This window comes from Convolutriloba macropyga, chromosome 8 (assembly GCF_964194025.1).
Source record: "Convolutriloba macropyga chromosome 8, txConMacr16.3, whole genome shotgun sequence".
NCBI lineage: Eukaryota > Metazoa > Xenacoelomorpha > Acoela > Convolutidae > Convolutriloba > Convolutriloba macropyga.
Genome location: NC_134475.1, coordinates 48,543,492 through 48,565,148, shown reverse-complemented (window position 1 = coordinate 48,565,148; position 21,657 = coordinate 48,543,492). Strand labels below are relative to the sequence as shown.

General features: G+C 35.0%; 1 protein-coding gene across 1 annotated transcript in view; it reads right to left on the bottom strand.

The window, feature by feature from the left end:
* Window positions 1-20,894: 20,894 nt before the first annotated feature.
* Window positions 20,895-21,657, bottom strand: part of LOC142345084 (serine/threonine-protein kinase Nek4-like) — a 16,318-nt gene continuing 15,555 nt past the window's right edge. The window contains exon 6 of the mRNA XM_075397167.1: window positions 20,895-21,008. Within this exon, the coding sequence (XP_075253282.1) occupies window positions 20,895-21,008 (114 nt within the window). The remainder of the gene's footprint in view (window positions 21,009-21,657) is intronic.

Below are 21,657 nucleotides of genomic sequence, written 5' to 3'. Positions count from 1 at the left end.
GTATTCCATTTAAAGCGCCCCTATAATGACAAAGGTTTCTGAAGCTTTTCGAGTCAAAAAAGAATTTCATCAAAATACATTCCCTTTTGAGCTTACGTCTCTCTAATTAGACTAATCTAAACCAATACAAATCTAATATTACTCTTACCAAAGTCCCCGGCGTTTGAGAGATGTTCTCAGGTGTGCCTGTTGCACTGCTTGTCCACCTTGTAACCCTGGTTGGCGTAAAAAGCAAGTCTCGTTCGCATTGTTCGGAGAAGGCCGAATAACCTCGCTAAATTTCTCAAATTCAGCATTCATTTCTGCTGGTGGCCCATGCTTCAGGAGAACGCATTCAGTGTCACCATTCTCTAACTTCAATGTTACTTTATTATCTTCCTTCATCTGCATTCTTTGATTTATTGCCACCTCCTTTGGCCAACGGGGGTCGAATAGGGATAGTTTTATGACTTGGCATGATTCTGTTAGAAACACAAATTCAATTCTGAATGGCGTCTTTATCTGAAAATAAGAGGGCTATTAAGAACCTTAATGAAATACTACAGTTCAACTGATATGATTAGCAGAAGACCGACTGAGAACACATAGCTTATTGTCAAAACTTGTGAAACTAAAAGGGATGCATCATGAAACTACAATAACCGAAAGTTTACAAAACAACTCAAATAAGTCAACAAAAGATTACTTCTGGGAGCTTGGCGACAATAACTCAACAAAGTTCTAAATTTAACCTCTAAACAATCACTTGATCTAAATTTAGTTCAAATGCCATTGAGCAGTTCGTCGCTCATGTCGCTAGAATGAGCAGAAACTGTCGTTTCAAAGTTAACGTCTGCAGTCAAATCGACAATTTCAGCATTAGCCCTCTCAAAAGTTTTGATTCGTTCATCGAGTTGCCTGATTTGAGCCTTAAGTGCATTCAGTTCTATGAGAAGACTTCCAACAGATGTTGTAGAATTACCAACGTTTCGCAAGACTCCTTTCATAAATAAGAGCACTCCCAGTGTAAACGATAACAGTTTGATGCATTGTCAAAGCTGAAAAAACGTGGGCAAAAACTTCTTGATTTAGAATCCAATTGCAATAGGAAACTCCGACTACTAATTCCAGAGGCAAGCTATAGCAAAAATTTCATTGCTATTACACTTTAGGTACACGTGGTATAGTCCATACCGAGTTTGGTTCACTTTGGACGACTCTATGACTTAATCCAAAAGACCTCTATTTTTAAAAATTATTTAAAATTAATTATTCGAATTAATCGGAAATTAACGTACGAAAAGCTAGCTTTTTTCCTAGAAAAGCTATAGCAAAAATCCTTTCGTTTTGTATTTTAGGTACACATGGGATACTATATACCGAATTTGGTTCGATTTGGACAACTCCTTGACCCGACGAAAAAGACCTATTTTTAAAATTCGTTATTCGCGAAATTCGCAAATTTCCGTATAAAAAGCTAACTTTTTTCCTAGACAAGCTATAGCAAAAATTTTTTGTTTTACACTCTAGATACCCATGGTATACTCCATACCGAGTTTGGTTCACTTTGGACAACTCTATGGCCTAATCAAAAAGACCTGTTTTTAAAAAATTATTTAAAATTAATTATTCGAATATATTGGAAATTAACGTATGAAAACCTAACTTTTTTTCCTAGAAAAGCTATAGCAAAAATTCTTTTTATTTTTCAGTCTAAGTACACATGGGATATTACATACCGAGTTTGGTTCGATTTGGACAACTCCTTGACCCGACGAAAAAGACCTATTTTTAAAATTCGTTATTCGCGAAATTCGCAAATTTCCGTATAAAGAGCTAACTTTTTTCCTAGACAAGCTATAGCAAAAATTCTTTTTGTTTTAAACTCTAGATACCCATGGTATACTCCATACCGAGTTTGGTTCACTTTGGACAACTCTATGGCCTAATCAAAAAGACCTGTTTTTAAAAAATTATTTAAAATTAATTATTCGAATTAATTGGAAATTAACGTATGAAAACCTAACTTTTTTCCTAGAAAAGCTATAGCAAAAATTCTTTTTGTTTTTCAGTCTAAGTACACATGGGATATTACATACCGAGTTTGGTTTGGTTTGGACAACTCCTTGACCCGACGAAAAAGACCTATTTTTAAAATTCGTTATTCGCGAAATTCGCAAATTTCCGTATGAAAACCTAATTTTTTTCCTAGAAAAGCTATAGAAAAAATTCTTTTTGCAATACGCTATAGGTACATATGGGATACTCCATACCGAGTTCGGTTCGATTTGGACAACTCCTTGACCCGACGAAAAATACTATATTTAGAAATTAAATATTCGAATACTTAATTTCTAAATATTGTATTTTTCATCGGGTCAAGGAGTTGTCCAAATCGAACCGAACTCGGGATGGAGTATCCCATATGTACCTAGAGCGTATTGCAAAACGAATTTTTGCTATAGCTTTTCTAGGAAAAAAGTTAGGTTTTCATACGGAAATTTGCGAATTTCGCGAATAACGAATTTTAAAAACAGGTCTTTTTCGTCGGGTCAAGGAGTTGTCCAAATCAAACCAAACCTGGCATGAAGTATCCCATGGCTATCTAGAGTAAAAAAACAACAAGTATTTTTGCTATAGCTTGTCTAGGAAAAAAGTTAGCTTTTCGTACGTTAATTTCCGATTAATTTATTTGAAATAATCGCAAATTTCCGTTCGAAAAACTAACTTTTTTCCTAGGCAAGCTATACCAAAAATCTTTTTTGTTTTAGACTCTAGCTACACAGGGGATACTCCATAGCCAGTTTGGTTTGATTTGAACAACTCCTTGATCCGACGAAATAGACCAATTTTTGAAATTCAATAATTGCAATTTATTTGAAATAATAGCAAATTTCCGAATGAAAAACTAACTTTTTTCCTAGGCAAGCTATACCAAAAATTCTTTCTGTTTTAGATTCTAGGCACCCATGGTATACTCCATACCGAGTTTGGTTCGATTTGGACTACTCCTTGACCCGACGAAAAAGACCTATTTTAAAAATTCAATAATCGCAATTTATTTGAAATAATAGCAAATTTCCGTATGAAAAGCTAACTTTTTTCCTAGGCAAGCTATACCAAAAATTCTTTCTGTTTTAGATTCTAGGCACCCATGGTATACTCAATACTCAGTTTGGTTCACTTTGGACAACTCCTTGACCCGACGAAGAAGACCTATTTTTAAAATTCGTTATTCGCGAAATTCGCAAACTTCCGTATGAAAACCTAACTTTTTTCCTAGGCAAGCTATGCCAAAAATTCCTTCTAATTTAGACTCTAGGCACCCATGGTATACTCAATACTCAGTTTGGTTCACTTTGGACAACTCCTTGACCCGACGAAAAAGACCTATTTTTAAAACTCGATATTCGCGAAATTCGCAAATTTCCGTATGAAAACCTAACTTTTTTCCTAGGCAAGCTATACCAAAAATTCCTTCTGTTTTAGACTCTAGGCACCCATGGTATACTCAATACCCAGTTTGGTTCACTTTGGACAAGTCCTTGACCCGACGAAAAAGACCTATTTTTAAAACTCGTTATTCGCGAAATTCGCAAATTTCCGTATGAAAACCTAACTTTTTTCCTAGGCAAGCTATACCAAAAATTCCTTCTGTTTTAGACTCTAGGCACCCATGGTATACTCAATACCCAGTTTGGTTCACTTTGGACGACTCCTTGACCCGACGAAAAAGACCTATTTTTAAAATTCGTTATTCGCGAAATTCGCAAATTTCCGTATAAAAAGCTAACTTTTTTCCTAGACAAGCTATAGCAAAAATTTTTTGTTTTACACTCTAGATACCCATGGTATACTCCATACCGAGTTTGGTTCACTTTGGACAACTCTATGGCCTAATCAAAAAGACCTGTTTTTAAAAAATTATTTAAAATTAATTATTCGAATATATTGGAAATTTCCGTATGAAAACCTAACTTTTTTCCTAGAAAAGCTATAGCAAAAATTCTTTTTGCAATACGCTTTAGGTACACATGGGATACTCCATACCGAGTTCGGTTCGATTTGGACAACTCCTTGACCCGACAAAAAATACTATATTTAGAAATTAAATATTCGAATACTTAATTTCTAAATATTGTATTTTTCATCGGGTCAAGGAGTTGTCCAAATCGAACCGAACTCGGGATGGAGTATCCCATATGTACCTAGAGCGTATTGCAAAACGAATTTTTGCTATAGCTTTTCTAGGAAAAAAGTTAGGTTTTCATACGGAAATTTGCGAATTTCGCGAATAACGAATTTTAAAAACAGGTCTTTTTCGTCGGGTCAAGGAGTTGTCCAAATCAAACCAAACCTGGCATGAAGTATCCCATGGCTATCTAGTGTAAAAAAACAACAAGTATTTTTGCTATAGCTTGTCTAGGAAAAAAGTTAGCTTTTCGTACGTTAATTTCCGATTAATTTATTTGAAATAATCGCAAATTTCCGTTCGAAAAACTAACTTTTTTCCTAGGCAAGCTATACCAAAAATCTTTTTTGTTTTAGACTCTAGCTACACAGGGGATACTCCATAGCCAGTTTGGTTTGATTTGAACAACTCCTTGATCCGACGAAATAGACCAATTTTTGAAATTCAATAATTGCAATTTATTTGAAATAATAGCAAATTTCCGAATGAAAAACTAACTTTTTTCCTAGGCAAGCTATACCAAAAATTCTTTCTGTTTTAGATTCTAGGCACCCATGGTATACTCCATACCGAGTTTGGTTCGATTTGGACTACTCCTTGACCCGACGAAAAAGACCTATTTTTAAAATTCAATAATCGCAATTTATTTGAAATAATAGCAAATTTCCGTATGAAAAGCTAACTTTTTTTCCTAGGCAAGCTATACCAAAAATTCTTTCTGTTTTAGATTCTAGGCACCCATGGTATACTCAATACTCAGTTTGGTTCACTTTGGACAACTCCTTGACCCGACGAAGAAGACCTATTTTTAAAATTCGTTATTCGCGAAATTCGCAAACTTCCGTATGAAAACCTAACTTTTTTCCTAGGCAAGCTATACCAAAAATTCCTTCTAATTTAGACTCTAGGCACCCATGGTATACTCAATACTCAGTTTGGTTCACTTTGGACAACTCCTTGACCCGACGAAAAAGACCTATTTTTAAAACTCATTATTCGCGAAATTCGCAAATTTCCGTATGAAAACCTAACTTTTTTTCCTAGGCAAGCTATACCAAAAATTCCTTCTGTTTTAGACTCTAGGCACCCATGGTATACTCAATACCCAGTTTGGTTCACTTTGGACAACTCCTTGACCCGAGGAAAAAGACCTATTTTTAAAACTCGTTATTCGCGAAATTCGCAAATTTCCGTATGAAAACCTAACTTTTTTCCTAGAAAAGCTATAACAAAAATTTCTTTTGCATCAAACTCTAGGTACACATGGGATACTCCATACCGAGTTTGGTTCGATTTGGACTACTCCTTGACCCGACGAAAAAGACCTATTTTTAAAATTCAATAATTGCAATTTATTTGAAATAATAGCAAATTTCCGTATGAAAAGCTAAATTTTTTCTTAGGCTAGCTCTACCAAAAATTCTTTCTGTTTTAGATTCTAGACACCCATGGTATACTCAATACTCAGTTTGGTTCACTTTGGACAACTCCTTGACCCGACGAAGAAGACCTATTTTTAAAATTCGTTATTCGCGAAATTCGCAAATTTCCGTATGAAAACCTAACTTTTTTCCTAGGCAAGCTATACCAAAAATTCCTTTTGTTTTAGACTCTAGGAACCCATGGCATACTCAATACCCAGTTTGGTTCACTTTGGACAACTCCTTGACCCGACGAAAAAGACCTATTTTTAAAATTCGTTATTCGCGAAATTCGCAAATTTCCGTATGAAAACCTAACTTTTTTCCTAGGCAAGCTATACCAAAAATTCCTTCTGTTTTAGACTCTAGGCACCCATGGTATACTCAATACCCAGTTTGGTTCACTTTGGACAACTCCTTGACCCGAGGAAAAAGACCTATTTTTAAAACTCGTTATTCGCGAAATTCGCAAATTTCCGTATGAAAACCTAACTTTTTTCCTAGAAAAGCTATAACAAAAATTTCTTTTGCATCAAACTCTAGGTACACATGGGATACTCCATACCGAGTTTGGTTCGATTTGGACTACTCCTTGACCCGACGAAAAAGACCTATTTTTAAAATTCAATAATTGCAATTTATTTGAAATAATAGCAAATTTCCGTATGAAAAGCTAAATTTTTTCTTAGGCTAGCTCTACCAAAAATTCCTTCTGTTTTAGACTCTAGGCACCCATGGTATACTCAATACCCAGTTTGGTTCACTTTGGACAACTCCTTGACCCGAGGAAAAAGACCTATTTTTAAAACTCGTTATTCGCGAAATTCGCAAATTTCCGTATGATAACCTAACTTTTTTCCTAGAAAAGCTATAGCAAAAATTTCTTTAGCATTACACTCTAGGTACACATGGGATACTCCATGCCGAGTTTGGTTCGAATTGGACATTTCCTTGACCCGACGAAAAAGACCTATTTTTAAAATTCAATAATTGCAATTTATTTGAAATAATAGCAAATTTCCGTATGAAAAGCTAACTTTTTTCCTAGGCAAGCTATACCAAAAATTCTCTCTGTTTTAGATTCTAGGCACCCATGGTATACTCAATACTCAGTTTGGTTCACTTTGGACAACTCCTTGATCCGACGAAAAAGACCTTTTTTTAAAATTCGTTATTCGCGAAATTCGCAAATTTCCGTATGAAAACCTAACTTTTTTCCTAGAAAAGCTATAGCAAAAATTTTTTTTGCATTACACTCTAGGTACACATGGGATACTCCATGCCGAGTTTGGTTTGATTTGGACAACTCCTTGACCCGACGAAAAAGACCTATTTTTAAAATTCGTTATTCGCGAAATTCGCAAATTTCCGTATGAAAAGCTAACTTTTGTCCTAGGCAAGCTATACCAAAAATTCCTTCTGTTTTAGACTCTAGGCACCCATGGTATACTCAATACCCAGTTTGGTTCACTTTGGACAACTCCTTGACCCGACGAAAAAGACCTATTTTTAAAATTCGTTATTCGCGAAATTCGCAAATTTCCGTATGAAAACCTTACTTTTTTCCTAGAAAAGCTATAGCAAACATTCTTTTTGAATTACACTCTAGGTACACATGGGATACTCCATACCGAGTTTGGTTCGATTTGGACAACTCCTTGACCCGACGAAAAAGACCTATTTTTAAAATTCGTTATTCGCGAAATTCGCAAATTTCCGTATGAAAACCTAACTTTTTTCCTAGAAAAGCTATACCAAAAATTCTTTCTGTTTTAGACTTTAGGCACCCATGGTATACTCAATACCCAGTTTGGTTCACTTTGGACAACTCCTTGACCCGACGAAAAAGACCTATTTTTAAAATTCGTTATTCGCGAAATTCGCAAATTTCCGTATGAAAACCTAACTTTTTTCCTAGAAAAACTATAGCAAAAACTCCTTTTACCTTACACTCTAGGTACACATGGGACACTCCATGCCGAGTTTGGTTTGATTTGGACAACTCCTTGACCCGACGAAAAAGACCTATTTTTAAAATTCGTTATTCGCGAAATTCGCAAATTTCCGTATGAAAAGCTAACTTTTGTCCTAGGCAAGCTATACCAAAAATTCCTTCTGTTTTAGACTCTAGGCACCCATGGTATACTCAATACCCAGTTTGGTTCACTTTGGACAACTCCTTGATCCGACGAAAAAGACCTATTTTTAAAATTCGTTATTCGCGAAATTCGCAAATTTCCGTATGAAAACCTTACTTTTTTCCTAGAAAAGCTATAGCAAACATTCTTTTTGAATTACACTCTAGGTACACATGGGATACTCCATACCGAGTTTGGTTCGATTTGGACAACTCCTTGACCCGACGAAAAAGACCTATTTTTAAAATTCGTTATTCGCGAAATTCGCAAATTTCCGTATGAAAACCTAACTTTTCCCACAAAAGCTATACCAAAAATTCCTTCTGTTTTAGACTTTAGGCACCCATGGTATACTCAATACCCAGTTTGGTTCACTTTGGACAACTCCTTGACCCGACGAAAAAGACCTATTTTTAAAATTCGTTATTTTTGAAATTCGCAAATTTCCGTATGAAAACCTAACTTTTTTCCTAGAAAAACTATAGCAAAAACTCCTTTTGCATTACACTCTAGGTACACATGGGATACTCCATGCCGAGTTTCGTTTGATTTGGACAACTCCTTGACCCGATGAAAAAGACCAAAAACTGCATATTTCGCTACGGTACACAATGAAAATCGAGAAATAGGTTTGAATTGATTGATTATCAGGAATGTTTGTTGGTAATCTAGGGTTTCCCCTGCAGACCGACCGCTAATTGAATGAATTATATAAATTTATAAATACAACGCATCAATAAAAAGGAGTTTGAAAAGAATCAAGACAATTTTTAAATTCAAAATTCAAAATTTCAAAATTCAAATTGAGAGGTTATAAATTTGACCAATTCAATACTGCTATCTATATAGAGTAATTTGATTACGAACTTGATTGAATAATCTAAAATCTGCGACATTTGGAATTGAAGAAAATGCAATAGAGTCTTTGACTACTTCTACTAACTAATCTCTCAAACAAAATCAAACAATCAGTAAACAATTTCAGAAAACAATAGCACAATCAGAAATTTCGAACACAGTGAACTTTCGCTGACTGCGAATTATAAGCTTTTGATTCCAGCACGTGAAATGCTTACGTTTTTTGACAACCTTCATTGCTGGCTTCTTTATAACTGGCATCCTCGATCTACCGTTAAAATCGCATATAAGTTTCCTCAGCTTCCCTATTTTCACAAATTTCATGCCGTTGTATTTGTTCTTCTGGTCTTGCTTTAATAAATCCATGGCCCGACGACAATCAGCAGAACCATAAAAGTCAATCCATCCATTATACTTCCATTGACACTTATCAGCGGATATTTTGTCACTGGGCCTCAATTTTCCCAACTTGACTTGCTTGATGCCATTGAACAGCTTTTCTACTTTTCCTAGTGCCTCCCCTGGTTGACAATTTGCTGCAAAATTTTCAAACTTGAACGAAATGGCCAAACTTGTGTCAACTTGTGGCTTGTATCTGTACTTGGCCATTTCCGCTTTGCAATCACGATCGAGCTTCAATTTGGCAACATACGCCTTCTTTCTTTCTCCCCCAGGGCATTCCCACTCATCAACAAAACAAGCTACAACCTTATCTTCATTCACGTCACCGTCAAAGTAGCCAAAACAATGCATATCTAAAAGAACAGGAGGCATATCAACACAAAATCTCTGAAATCCACCGTTTCCCACGATGTATTGCACATATTTCCTCTATCTGCACCTACGTGCCCATCGACGCGCGGAATCTGGGCCGAGAGCCCCGAGGCCCCGCCGGGACAAGCGCACACAAGTGCGCCGGGCCCAATCCAATCTGAGGCCAACCGCCGAACCCATTGCAATCCAATCTGTTACTACTAATGACTAACTTTCCGACACTCTCTCCTTCATTTGAAACTTTCGATACGATACCACGTTCCTATTTATACATGCTTACCTCGAGGAGGTAGGGACGCAATCGATGAGCTACTCTCTGCTGTCACTTGACCTGACAGCGCACGCATAAGCATGTCACGTGACCGGATGGACGCGGCAAACGAAAGTTTCACTTTGTCATCTGGGTTAGCCGCTATAATTATGAAGTAAATTATCAAAGTGATAAAACTAATATATTCGAGAAGCTCTATAGCTATAATATAGTACGACTATGAAAATACGTAAAAAAAGTGGTTGCAACGGAGGGCGGAGACGGAAAGGATGAAATTGAAAGGTTGGGGGGGTGGGGTTGGGTGGGTGGGGTGGGGTTGGGGGGCTGGTATGCGTCCGAAAAAGGCTTATATCTCGAAAACTACTGAACCAAATTTAAAAAATGAAAATGTTTTGGAATTAGAATGAACTGGGGCATCAACCTGGCGTTAAAAAAATAAAAAAGTAAAGGAATAAAAACTCGATTTTTGACAATTTGGCTGAAATTTGTGCCTATTTTCAGCAAAGTTTGGAAAATCGGAAAATTAGGCAATGAAGTTAAACCGAAACTTTTCAACCTATATATATTCGTAAAGAGGGTTAAATGGGCAAGAAAATGATATAATATACTTATAAATACGTCGTGTAACAAAAACGTTATTAAACTAAACAACTTTGAAAATTCGAAAATTTTGCTAAAATCGACCCTGATTTTGGTGTCTACATTGCCCTCGCATTCTCTTGTTTGGCAATACTTTAAAAAGATAATAACATGGATGTTGGAAGCGTGAATTGTAGTTTACCATGATACCAAAAACTTTTATGTTTTGTCTTGAAAAAGTGGGAAATATAGTCAAAGTAACTCAAAAATGCCAAATTTTTGGCCCCTAAATCGCTAATTATTGAAAATTTTGAAATCAAATAAACAAAGTCGAAAAAAATCTATATATATTCTTAAAGTACATTAACACGGCAACCAAAAATGAGCCATTATAGACTTTCTATATCGTCTTCTTCAAAAAGTTATTAACAGACGTTTTTCATGAAATTCGGATTTTTCTTCACCTAATTCGACGGTTCGTTACAATTTTGTGAACAAATCAAAATATTGGCATTTAGTTCTACACAAACTCAAAAATTACGTTAACACGGCAACAAAGCGAGCTATTATAGACTTTCTAAATAGTCTTCTTCAAAAAGTTATTAACAGACGTTTTTCATGACGTTCGTCTTTTTCTTCACCTAATTCGACGGTTCTTTAAAATTTTGTGAACAAATCAAAATATTGGCTTTTACTTCTACACAAACTCATAAAGTACGTTAACACGGCAACAAAACGAGCTATTATAGACTTTCTAAATCGTCTTCTTCAAAAAGTTATTAACAGACGTTTTTCATGACGTTCGTCTTTTTCTTCACCTAATTCGACGGTTCTTTAAAGTTTTGTGAACAAATCAAAATATTGGCTTTTACTTCTACACAAACTCATAAAGTACGTTAACACGGCAACAAAACGAGTTATTATAGACTTTCTAAATCGTCTTCTTCAAAAAGTTATTAACAGACGTTTTTCATGAAATTCGAATTTTTCTTCACCTAATTCGACGGTTCATTACAATTTTTTGAACAAATCAAAATATTGGCATTTAGTTCTACACAAACTCAAAAATTACGTTAACACGGCAACAAAGCGAGCTATTATAGACTTTCTAAATAGTCTTCTTCAAAAAGTTATTAACAGACGTTTTTCATGACGTTCGTCTTTTTCTTCACCTAATTCGACGGTTCTTTAAAATTTTGTGAACAAATCAAAATATTGGCTTTTACTTCTACACAAACTCATAAAGTACGTTAACACGGCAACAAACGAGCTATTATAGACTTTCTAAATAGTCTTCTTCAAAAAGTTATTAACAGACGTTTTTCATGACGTTCGTCTTTTTCTTCACCTAATTCGACGGTTCTTTAAAGTTTTGTGAACAAATCAAAATATTGGCTTTTACTTCTACACAAACTCATAAAGTACGTTAACACGGCAACAAAACGAGCTATTATAGACTTTCTAAATCGTCTTCTTCAAAAAGTTATTAACAGACGTTTTTCATGAAATTCGTCTTTTTCTTCACCTAATTCGACGGTTCTTTAAAATTTTGTGAACAAACCAAAATATTGGCTTTTACTTCTACACAAACTCATAAAGTATGTTAACACGGCAACAAAACGAGTTATTATAGACTTTCTAAATCGTCTTCTTCAAAAAGTTATTAACAGACGTTTTTCATGAAATTCGAATTTTTCTTCACCTAATTCGACGGTTCATTACAATTTTTTGAACAAATCAAAATATTGGCATTTAGTTCTACACAAACTCATAAAGTAAGTTAACACGGCAACAAAACGAGCTATTATAGACTTTCTAAATCGTCTTCTTCAAAAAGTTATTACCAGACGTTTTTCATGAAATTCGTCTTTTTCTTCACCTAATTCGACGGTTCATTACAATTTTGTGAACAAATCAAAATATTGGCGTTTAGTTCTACACAAACTCAAAAATTACGTTAACACGGCAACAAAGCGAGCTATTATAGACTTTCTAAATAGTCTTCTTCAAAAAGTTATTAACAGACGTTTTTCATGACGTTCGTCTTTTTCTTCACCTAATTCGACGGTTCTTTAAAATTTTGTGAACAAATCAAAATATTGGCTTTTACTTCTACACAAACTCATAAAGTACGTTAACACGGCAACAAAACGAGCTATTATAGACTTTCTAAATCGTCTTCTTCAAAAAGTTATTAACAGACGTTTTTCATGACGTTCGTCTTTTTCTTCACCTAATTCGACGGTTCTTTAAAGTTTTGTGAACAAATCAAAATATTGGCTTTTACTTCTACACAAACTCATAAAGTACGTTAACACGGCAACAAAACGAGCTATTATAGACTTTCTAAATCGTCTTCTTCAAAAAGTTATTAACAGACGTTTTTCATGAAATTCGAATTTTTCTTCACCTAATTCGACGGTTCATTACAATTTTTTGAACAAATCAAAATATTGGCATTTAGTTCTACACAAACTCATAAAGTAAGTTAACACGGCAACAAAACGAGCTATTATAGACTTTCTAAATCGTCTTCTTCAAAAAGTTATTACCAGACGTTTTTCATGAAATTCGCCTTTTTCTTCACCTAATTCGACGGTTCATTACAATTTTGTGAACAAATCAAAATATTGGCATTTAGTTCTACACAAACTCAAAAATTACGTTAACACGGCAACAAAGCGAGCTATTATAGACTTTCTAAATAGTCTTCTTCAAAAAGTTATTAACAGACGTTTTTCATGACGTTCGTCTTTTTCTTCACCTAATTCGACGGTTCTTTAAAATTTTGTGAACAAATCAAAATATTGGCTTTTACTTCTACACAAACTCATAAAGTACGTTAACACGGCAACAAAACGAGCTATTATAGACTTTCTAAATCGTCTTCTTCAAAAAGTTATTAACAGACGTTTTTCATGACGTTCGTCTTTTTCTTCACCTAATTCGACGGTTCTTTAAAGTTTTGTGAACAAATCAAAATATTGGCTTTTACTTCTACACAAACTCATAAAGTACGTTAACACGGCAACAAAACGAGTTATTATAGACTTTCTAAATCGTCTTCTTCAAAAAGTTATTAACAGACGTTTTTCATGAAATTCGAATTTTTCTTCACCTAATTCGACGGTTCATTACAATTTTTTGAACAAATCAAAATATTGGCATTTAGTTCTACACAAACTCAAAAATTACGTTAACACGGCAACAAAGCGAGCTATTATAGACTTTCTAAATAGTCTTCTTCAAAAAGTTATTAACAGACGTTTTTCATGACGTTCGTCTTTTTCTTCACCTAATTCGACGGTTCTTTAAAATTTTGTGAACAAATCAAAATATTGGCTTTTACTTCTACACAAACTCATAAAGTACGTTAACACGGCAACAAAACGAGCTATTATAGACTTTCTAAATAGTCTTCTTCAAAAAGTTATTAACAGACGTTTTTCATGACGTTCGTCTTTTTCTTCACCTAATTCGACGGTTCTTTAAAGTTTTGTGAACAAATCAAAATATTGGCTTTTACTTCTACACAAACTCATAAAGTACGTTAACACGGCAACAAAACGAGCTATTATAGACTTTCTAAATCGTCTTCTTCAAAAAGTTATTAACAGACGTTTTTCATGAAATTCGTCTTTTTCTTCACCTAATTCGACGGTTCTTTAAAATTTTGTGAACAAACCAAAATATTGGCTTTTACTTCTACACAAACTCATAAAGTATGTTAACACGGCAACAAAACGAGTTATTATAGACTTTCTAAATCGTCTTCTTCAAAAAGTTATTAACAGACGTTTTTCATGAAATTCGAATTTTTCTTCACCTAATTCGACGGTTCATTACAATTTTTTGAACAAATCAAAATATTGGCATTTAGTTCTACACAAACTCATAAAGTAAGTTAACACGGCAACAAAACGAGCTATTATAGACTTTCTAAATCGTCTTCTTCAAAAAGTTATTACCAGACGTTTTTCATGAAATTCGTCTTTTTCTTCACCTAATTCGACGGTTCTTTAAAATTTTGTGAACAAATCAAAATCTTGGCTTTTACTTCTACACAATCTCTTACAAAGTAATTTTTAGCAAGATTTCAAAACCCCAGATTGGGGGGGTCGATTTTTTGCTCGATCATATAGAAAAATAGGATTTAAGATTAAAAATTTTCGATGTTTTTCAAATTTTGTCTCCTTTGAACACTTTCCAATTTGACTTACCCCAAACTGATTTTTTTTATAAGGTGCAATTGTAGATTGAAAGTAAATTTTAGCAAGATTTCAAAACTCCAGATTGGGGGGGTCGATTTTTTGCTCGATCATATAGAAAAATAGGATTTAAGATTAAAAATTTTCGATGTTTTTCAAATTTTGTCTCCTTTGAACACTTTCCAATTTGACTTACCCCAAACTGATTTTTTTATAAGGTGCAAGTGTAGATTGAAAGTAAATGTTAGCAAGATTTTAAAATCCCAGGTTGGGGGGGTCGATTTTTTGCTCGATCATATAGAAAAATAGGATTTAAGATTTTCGATGTTTTTCAAATTTTGTCTCCTTTGAAAACTTTCCAATTTGACTTACCCCAAACTGATTTTTTATGATAAGTGATAAGGTTTAAGTGTAGACGGAAAGTAAATTTTAGCAAGATTTCAAAACCCCAGGTTGGGGGGGTCGATTTTTTGCTCGATCATATAGAAAAATAGGATTTAAGATTAAAAATTTTCGATGTTTTTCAAATTTTGTCTCCTTTGAACACTTTCAAATTTGACTTAACCCAAACTGATTTTTTTATAAGGTGCAAGTGTAGCTTGAAAGTAAATTTTAGCAAGATTTCAAAACCCCGGGTTGGGGGGGTCGATTTTTTGCTCGATCATATAGAAAAATAGGATTTGAGATTAAAAATTTTCGATATTTTACAAATTTTGTCTCCTTTGAACACTTTCCAATTTGACTTACCCCAAACTGATTTTTTTTTGATAAGGTTTAAGTGTAGATTGAAAGTAAATTTTAGCAAGATTTCAAAACCCCAGGTTGGGGAGGTCGATTTTTTGCTCGATCATATAGAAAAATAGGATTTAAGATTAAAAATTTTCGATGTTTTTCAAATTTTGTCTCCTTTGAACACTTTCCAATTTGACTTACCCCAAACTGATTTTTTTTATAAGGTGCAAGTGTAGATTGAAAGTAAATTTTAGCAAGATTTCAAAACCCCCCCGGTTGGGGGGAGTCGATTTTTTGCTCCATCATATAGAAAAATAGGATTTAAGATTAAGAATTTTCGATGTTTTTCAAATTTTGTCTCCTTTGAACACTTTCCAATTTGACTCACCCCAAACTGATTTTTTTTATAAGGTGCAAGTGTAGATTGAAATTAAATTTTAGCAAGATTTCAAAACCCCAGGTTGGGGGGGTCGATTTTTTGCTCGATCATATAGAAAAATAGGATTTAAGATTAAAAATTTTCGATGTTTTTCAAATTTTGTCTCCTTTGAACACTTTCCAATTTGACTTACCCCAAACTGATTTTTTTTATAAGGTTTAAGTGTAGATTGAAAGTAAATTTTAGCAAGATTTCAAAACCCCGGGTTGGGGGGGTCGATTTTTTGCTCGATCATATAGAAAAATAGGATTTAAGATTAAAAATTTTCGATGTTTTTCAAATTTTGTCTCATTTGAACACTTTCCAATTTGATGGATCATAAACCCATTGATGGATCATAGTTAATTCATAAAACCTTCGATGGATCATAGTTATTTCATAAACCCATTGATGGATCATAGTTATTGCTCGATCATACAGAAAAATATTTTTTAAGAATAAAGAGTAGATCCTAAAAATAGGGGTTTAAAAGTGTAAAAATAATTGATACTTAATATAAGGGTGGAAAAAATAGTGTAATCTTTTATCCATCCACCTTAAATTACACTGTCTTAAAAATAGGGGTGTAAGAGTGTAAAAATAATTGATACTTAATATAAGGGTGGAAATTATAGTGTAATCTTTTATCCGTCCACCTTAATTTACACTGTCTTAAAAATAAGGGTGTAAGAGTGTAAAAATAATTGATACTTAATATAAGGGTGGAAAAAAGAGTGTAATCTATTATAATTCCACCCTTAATTACACTCTTTACAAAGAGTGTAAAAAGAGTGGACAGAAGAGTGTAATTAAAGTGTAATTTTTTTAAAATTACACTCTTCCACTCTTTTCCCCGATAAATAACAGTGGAAAACGTTTTACACCCTAATCCCCGCTAAGTAGGGGTGGAATAGGGGTGAAACCTCGGCCCGGGAAGACAGGTTCGTCAAAAAAAATAAACAAAGTGAATTTTAATTTACTCATAAAATTAAAGTGGTGGTTTTTATTTTTTTACGACTGCTGTAAAAAAGTAAGCCTCTTTCCCATTATAGCTGTTTTAATATTTAGCCCCTCATTATGGTGTGTTTACTGTTTTTGAGGCATTCATGTACACGTTTTATGACCACTAAGCTGCTGCTGCTGCTGGTGGTGGTGGTGGGGTGGGGGGGGGGGGGGTGGTGGCTGTAATGGGAAAGATCTAAAATTACATCTCCTTTTACAGTAATGGAAATCACACAGTCATGAATTGCTTCAAGAACTGAGTCGGTCTCTGTCTCATAATAGTCTCGTCATGTTGCTGCTGGTAGAAACGATAGCCCCAATGGCTTGTATAGCCCAGAATGAGGTCCCTTCCCAACCAAAGCAGCCTCTAATCAACCCGTCCTAGACCGAAGTGCTCACTGATCAGACTCTCGCTCTCTTGATTTTTTTTTCTGCACACATTAGTAATGCGAGCGCACAATGCTCAGGCGTGCGCTCACGAATGTCAAATCAGAGTTCACTTTGATCAGGAAACTCAACCTGGCATGGATACCATTATTTCTCCGATCAATTCTGCCCCCCGCCAGCTTTGTGGACATTTAACGTTTACCCCACACACAAGTGTTATGATTTAGATAGTAACGTGCTATATAACAACATACATAAGATGCAATTGGGGGCAAAAACCACTGGGGGGGGGGGAGTGGGGCGAAACAGAATAGATCCATTTTCTCTAGGATAGGATATAGATTCAAGCGATCTTCGTACAGGCTCCATTCGTAACTAAGATAGCATATAATTTATATGCGTGACAACTATATCTCTCATGGCTGTGGAATTGTGTATCCAACTGTTAAGCATACGTTGTCGAATAAAGAGCAGAACATTTCCTCCCCACACTCTAGTCCCTGTGAAACATTGCATGGTGCACCAGGAGATAGCTTCACTGTTTCAATGACCCTTGCCATGTAGAGCATTGCAACTATGGCGACTGTCCAATGTAACATCTTATTTATTGACATGACTCTGTTTCACCGCCTGCTGTACACTTAATTTGGGATATTCTCCATTTGTCTCTCCCCAGTACGCTATATGTCCCCAGTTCTGTTAGAGAGCACCTGCTGCAATTGCATAGTAAATCATTATGCAAAAAATATGGCACGTGCGTCTTGGGGGTGAAAATAATGTGCACCCACTAATCTGGGGGGGGGGGGGGGTAGAGGAAGGCACAAATGGAAAAGATCTATAATTGGACAATTGAATTGTTTCTATTTTTTCGTTTATAAAATCTCACCAACAGCTGAGGATCAAGTAGTAATGGTCAATAATAGGTTTGTAGAGGAGAATCAGTTAGTTATTTTTGAGGAGTTTATTTTCGAAATGCATGTCTATTTGAAATTTTCGATTGTTTGAAAGGAAGATACAACTCTGGAAAAAAGAGCACGTGTATTTCAACATTTTAAAGCGGTTTATAATGGTTGCAGATCTATTCTGGTTCGCCATCTCACCCCGGTTTAGTGGGAAAATAGATTTTAAAAACCCCTCCCCTAGGTTTACGTGTTATTTATTACATAGTAACGTGCTACATAAAACGAAGGGGGAAAGAGAATAGATCAGGGAGTTTTTGCACGCCACAAACTGAGAGAGTTGCAAGCAAGCGAAACTGAGTGCGTGTAGGTAAGAAAGGACTCAGTTCGGTTGGTGCAAATTTTTTGGATCCCCACGTGCGCATGCCACTTTTTAATCGAGTTCTTCTGATTAATGACCCCCCCCCCCCCCCTCTGTAATTAAGAACGCATAATTTTCGGGGGTAATAGAAAATATCTAAAAAACCCATCACTAACCAGTCAAACATTAAAAACTGAAAAAAAACGGATCTATTGTGTTTGCCCCCCCCCCCAGCTTAGTGAGCATAAATCTTTTATAACCCTCAGGCGCCCAGGTGCACGTGCTATTTTCTTACATAGTAACGTGCTATATAACAACATTTAATTTGTAACTGGGGGGTCATAAAAAACGAAAAACACTGGGGGGGGGGCAAACAGAATAGATACAAAAAAACATTCTATGACAAGTTCTGAAATTTAAGACCATGAACCTAAAAAGAGATTTTGGATTTATTCCGTTTACCCCCGGTACCTTATGCACCCCCAAGTATGATTCACGTCTCACTACATAGTACGTCATATTACGTAGTAACAAATGATATGCACATAGTAACAAATGATGTGCAAATGATATGCACCCATTAGGATGGGGGCGCAAACGGGAGAGATCAGAGTTTTTCCTTTAATCGTCTTGTGTTCCTAAAACGCACGTCGCCATATTCCTAAAAAGCACCAAATGTGGTTATTATTTTATGGGACCTAGGATCTTTTCAATTTAGTGGGCATATATCTTTTACGTGCTACTTTTTACATAGTAACGCCCTTTATAGCAATATAAAAATTACAATTTGGGGTCCAGGAGCTAAATTGAGAAAAACCTTTCAGGAAATTCCATAATAGATCTGATCGAAAGCAAAATTCAAAATCTAAGCCGAAAGATAATGCTAAAAACAAACAGGAAGTAGAATGAAGACGAACAAAAAAAAGAAAACAGAAGTGTTCGCATAAAATAAAAGCAATGCTTTCCGCTTCTGCCCCTCCCCCAGCTTACTGGGTTTATTTTATTAGCACTCCTGAGACGCATGTGCCATATTTTTTCATAATAATTTAACATGTAATGACACGTGTTCTGTAAATTGTGAAGCATAACTTACTGGGGGACACAAACGGAAACAATTATAGATCAAATGATTTTGTGTTTTTCAGAAGTACTTTTACACCCAGAACTCTTCACAGTAGTATTCTTGCTTATGCCTCTAAATTTGACAAACAAAGTTTGTAAGTTATACTAGCTTTGTATTCAGGAGCTGTTCTGTTCCAGCACCCAGTGGCCCTATATTTGTTAGACCATCTGAGCTCAATTTTTACCTAGTTACGGACTATAAAAGAGAATGTGATTTTTAAGTGAAGTGGAGAAAAAACCATGGAGGGAAATTAAATAGATTCTCAAGTCTCTCGTAATTTTTTCTAATGGATTGAAACGATGGACACCGAGCAAAAAAAATACGCACACCAAAAATATAGAAGTAAAATTTCCTCATGAATAATCCACACAGAAACCTGTATAGTAGCAAAATGCAAGATAACTTGCGAACGAGAGATCATAAGTGTAAACCCGGGTTGACAAAATTTATCTACCAAATCAGCGCCATAAAAAATGTTTATGTTCTTGCTACCTGATTCTAGAACTGGCCCTTTGAACTAATTTGAAGAACAACCAAATCAAATTGAACAATTTTAATCACATTTTTCATGGATAATTTGTAACAGCAAATACACTTTATTGTGATTTTTTGATATTTCAAGCACCAAAACAAGTTTTTGAGCTACAGGTGACCCTTTGGTCTGTTTATTAGCCAAACTCATGTTTTCCTGTTCGTAGTATGTTTAATAAGTTTTCATACCATCCATACATGGCATTTTATGATTGGTAATCTTCTTCCAAAGTGGTCAACATGCGAATGTCTTCAATTTCAAACGCGGCTAAAAAGTTTCTCTTAAATAGCTCAACCATAAAAATACCATCATCTTTCTAAAAAGGCTACCATTAGATCCGGGGAGTTTTTTAAAGGCAAAAATTATAAAGGCAAAAATAAAATTTCTTTCGTTGTTATTGTTAGTTAAGATACGCTCATCTAGTGGAACAAAGATATCCAGAACGCGAAGAAAATATTTGAAAACTGAGTTTAATACAAATTCAAATTTAAATATGAACAATGATACAATTAAACAAATGGTGGTCGAAATAAGCGTTATATAAATTGCACAAAATTACCAATAATTTTGAAAAATAACATTAATTCTTTAAATTTTGAATCATGGCAAAATGATGCACCTTTTTAGAGCCCAACATATTCTTGTGAGATTATTTTCTAGTTATCACACAAGGAGTGTACGAATGAATTGAGTATAACGCATTTGATATCATATCTAATCCTTGCATGATTCCAAAAAATAATAACCCAGGCGTCAGCCCATTAGAAACCTTAGTTTCATCTTTCTTTCTTTACACAGATTAAATCAACTATGCTCAGCCAATTTTTTAGTACTATTTAATAAATAAAAACTATGAAGATAGATTGCTATTTCATCAGGCAATTTTGATCAGATTTCTGCCCAAAATTGCTACAAAAGGTGGTTTTTGTATCAAAAACGAGTTCGCAAAGCACAAACACGAGCACAAAAATGTTTTGAGAAGTGTTTAATTGAGTTTTTTTTTTGTTATGATTCCGGAGTTCACGTGGTTGTGGCGTATCTCGACTGGGAGGACTTGGAAAGTATCATGAGGTGCCAGAATCTACCAATATATCTCTCAAACATGTCCTTCCCAAGGATATCTGTCAACGTTTCCTGCAAAGCAATAACAAATTCAACAAATTTTGGGGAGAAACTCCAGTCCACAAAAATGAATTGATGACCCAAAATGTATATACACCCGGGCGATGGCCACGCCTAGATGTGAAATCACTCTTTGGGTTTTTGATTGTGCCCCCCCTCAGGGGGTTTAATTCACTTGGGGTTTATTTTCGTGTGGTGGGGGGGGGGGGGGGGGTGGGGGGGGGGGGTTATTGCAGACTAGTGGTTTCTTTTTCGCAGGGGGGGTATATTTTTTTTCTAGACGCAACAAAAATTCGTAAACCATTCTTAGGAAGCCATAATAGAAAACGTGCAATGGAAGTTGGCTTTCGCTAGTGTTCTTACTTCATTTAAACAAAATAAAAAGTCTTTTTGAGGGTATAGGAAATATTGTTTTTATTGTTCCGACCCTACTTGTGGGGGGAGGAACTATATAATCAAATGGGTTTTTTTTTGTTCCGTGAATTTTGGCCGACCGATATATTCATCGTAGAGAAATGTGCGTGGTATCATTAAAAAGCTCGTCCAGCGTAGAACTCGAGATTAAAAAGATTTTTTTGAATTTCGTTTATTTGAGGAGTTATCGAGGTTTAAAGTTTCATGTGAACACTGGATATTTGGTTCACTTTTGTTCACTTTTACC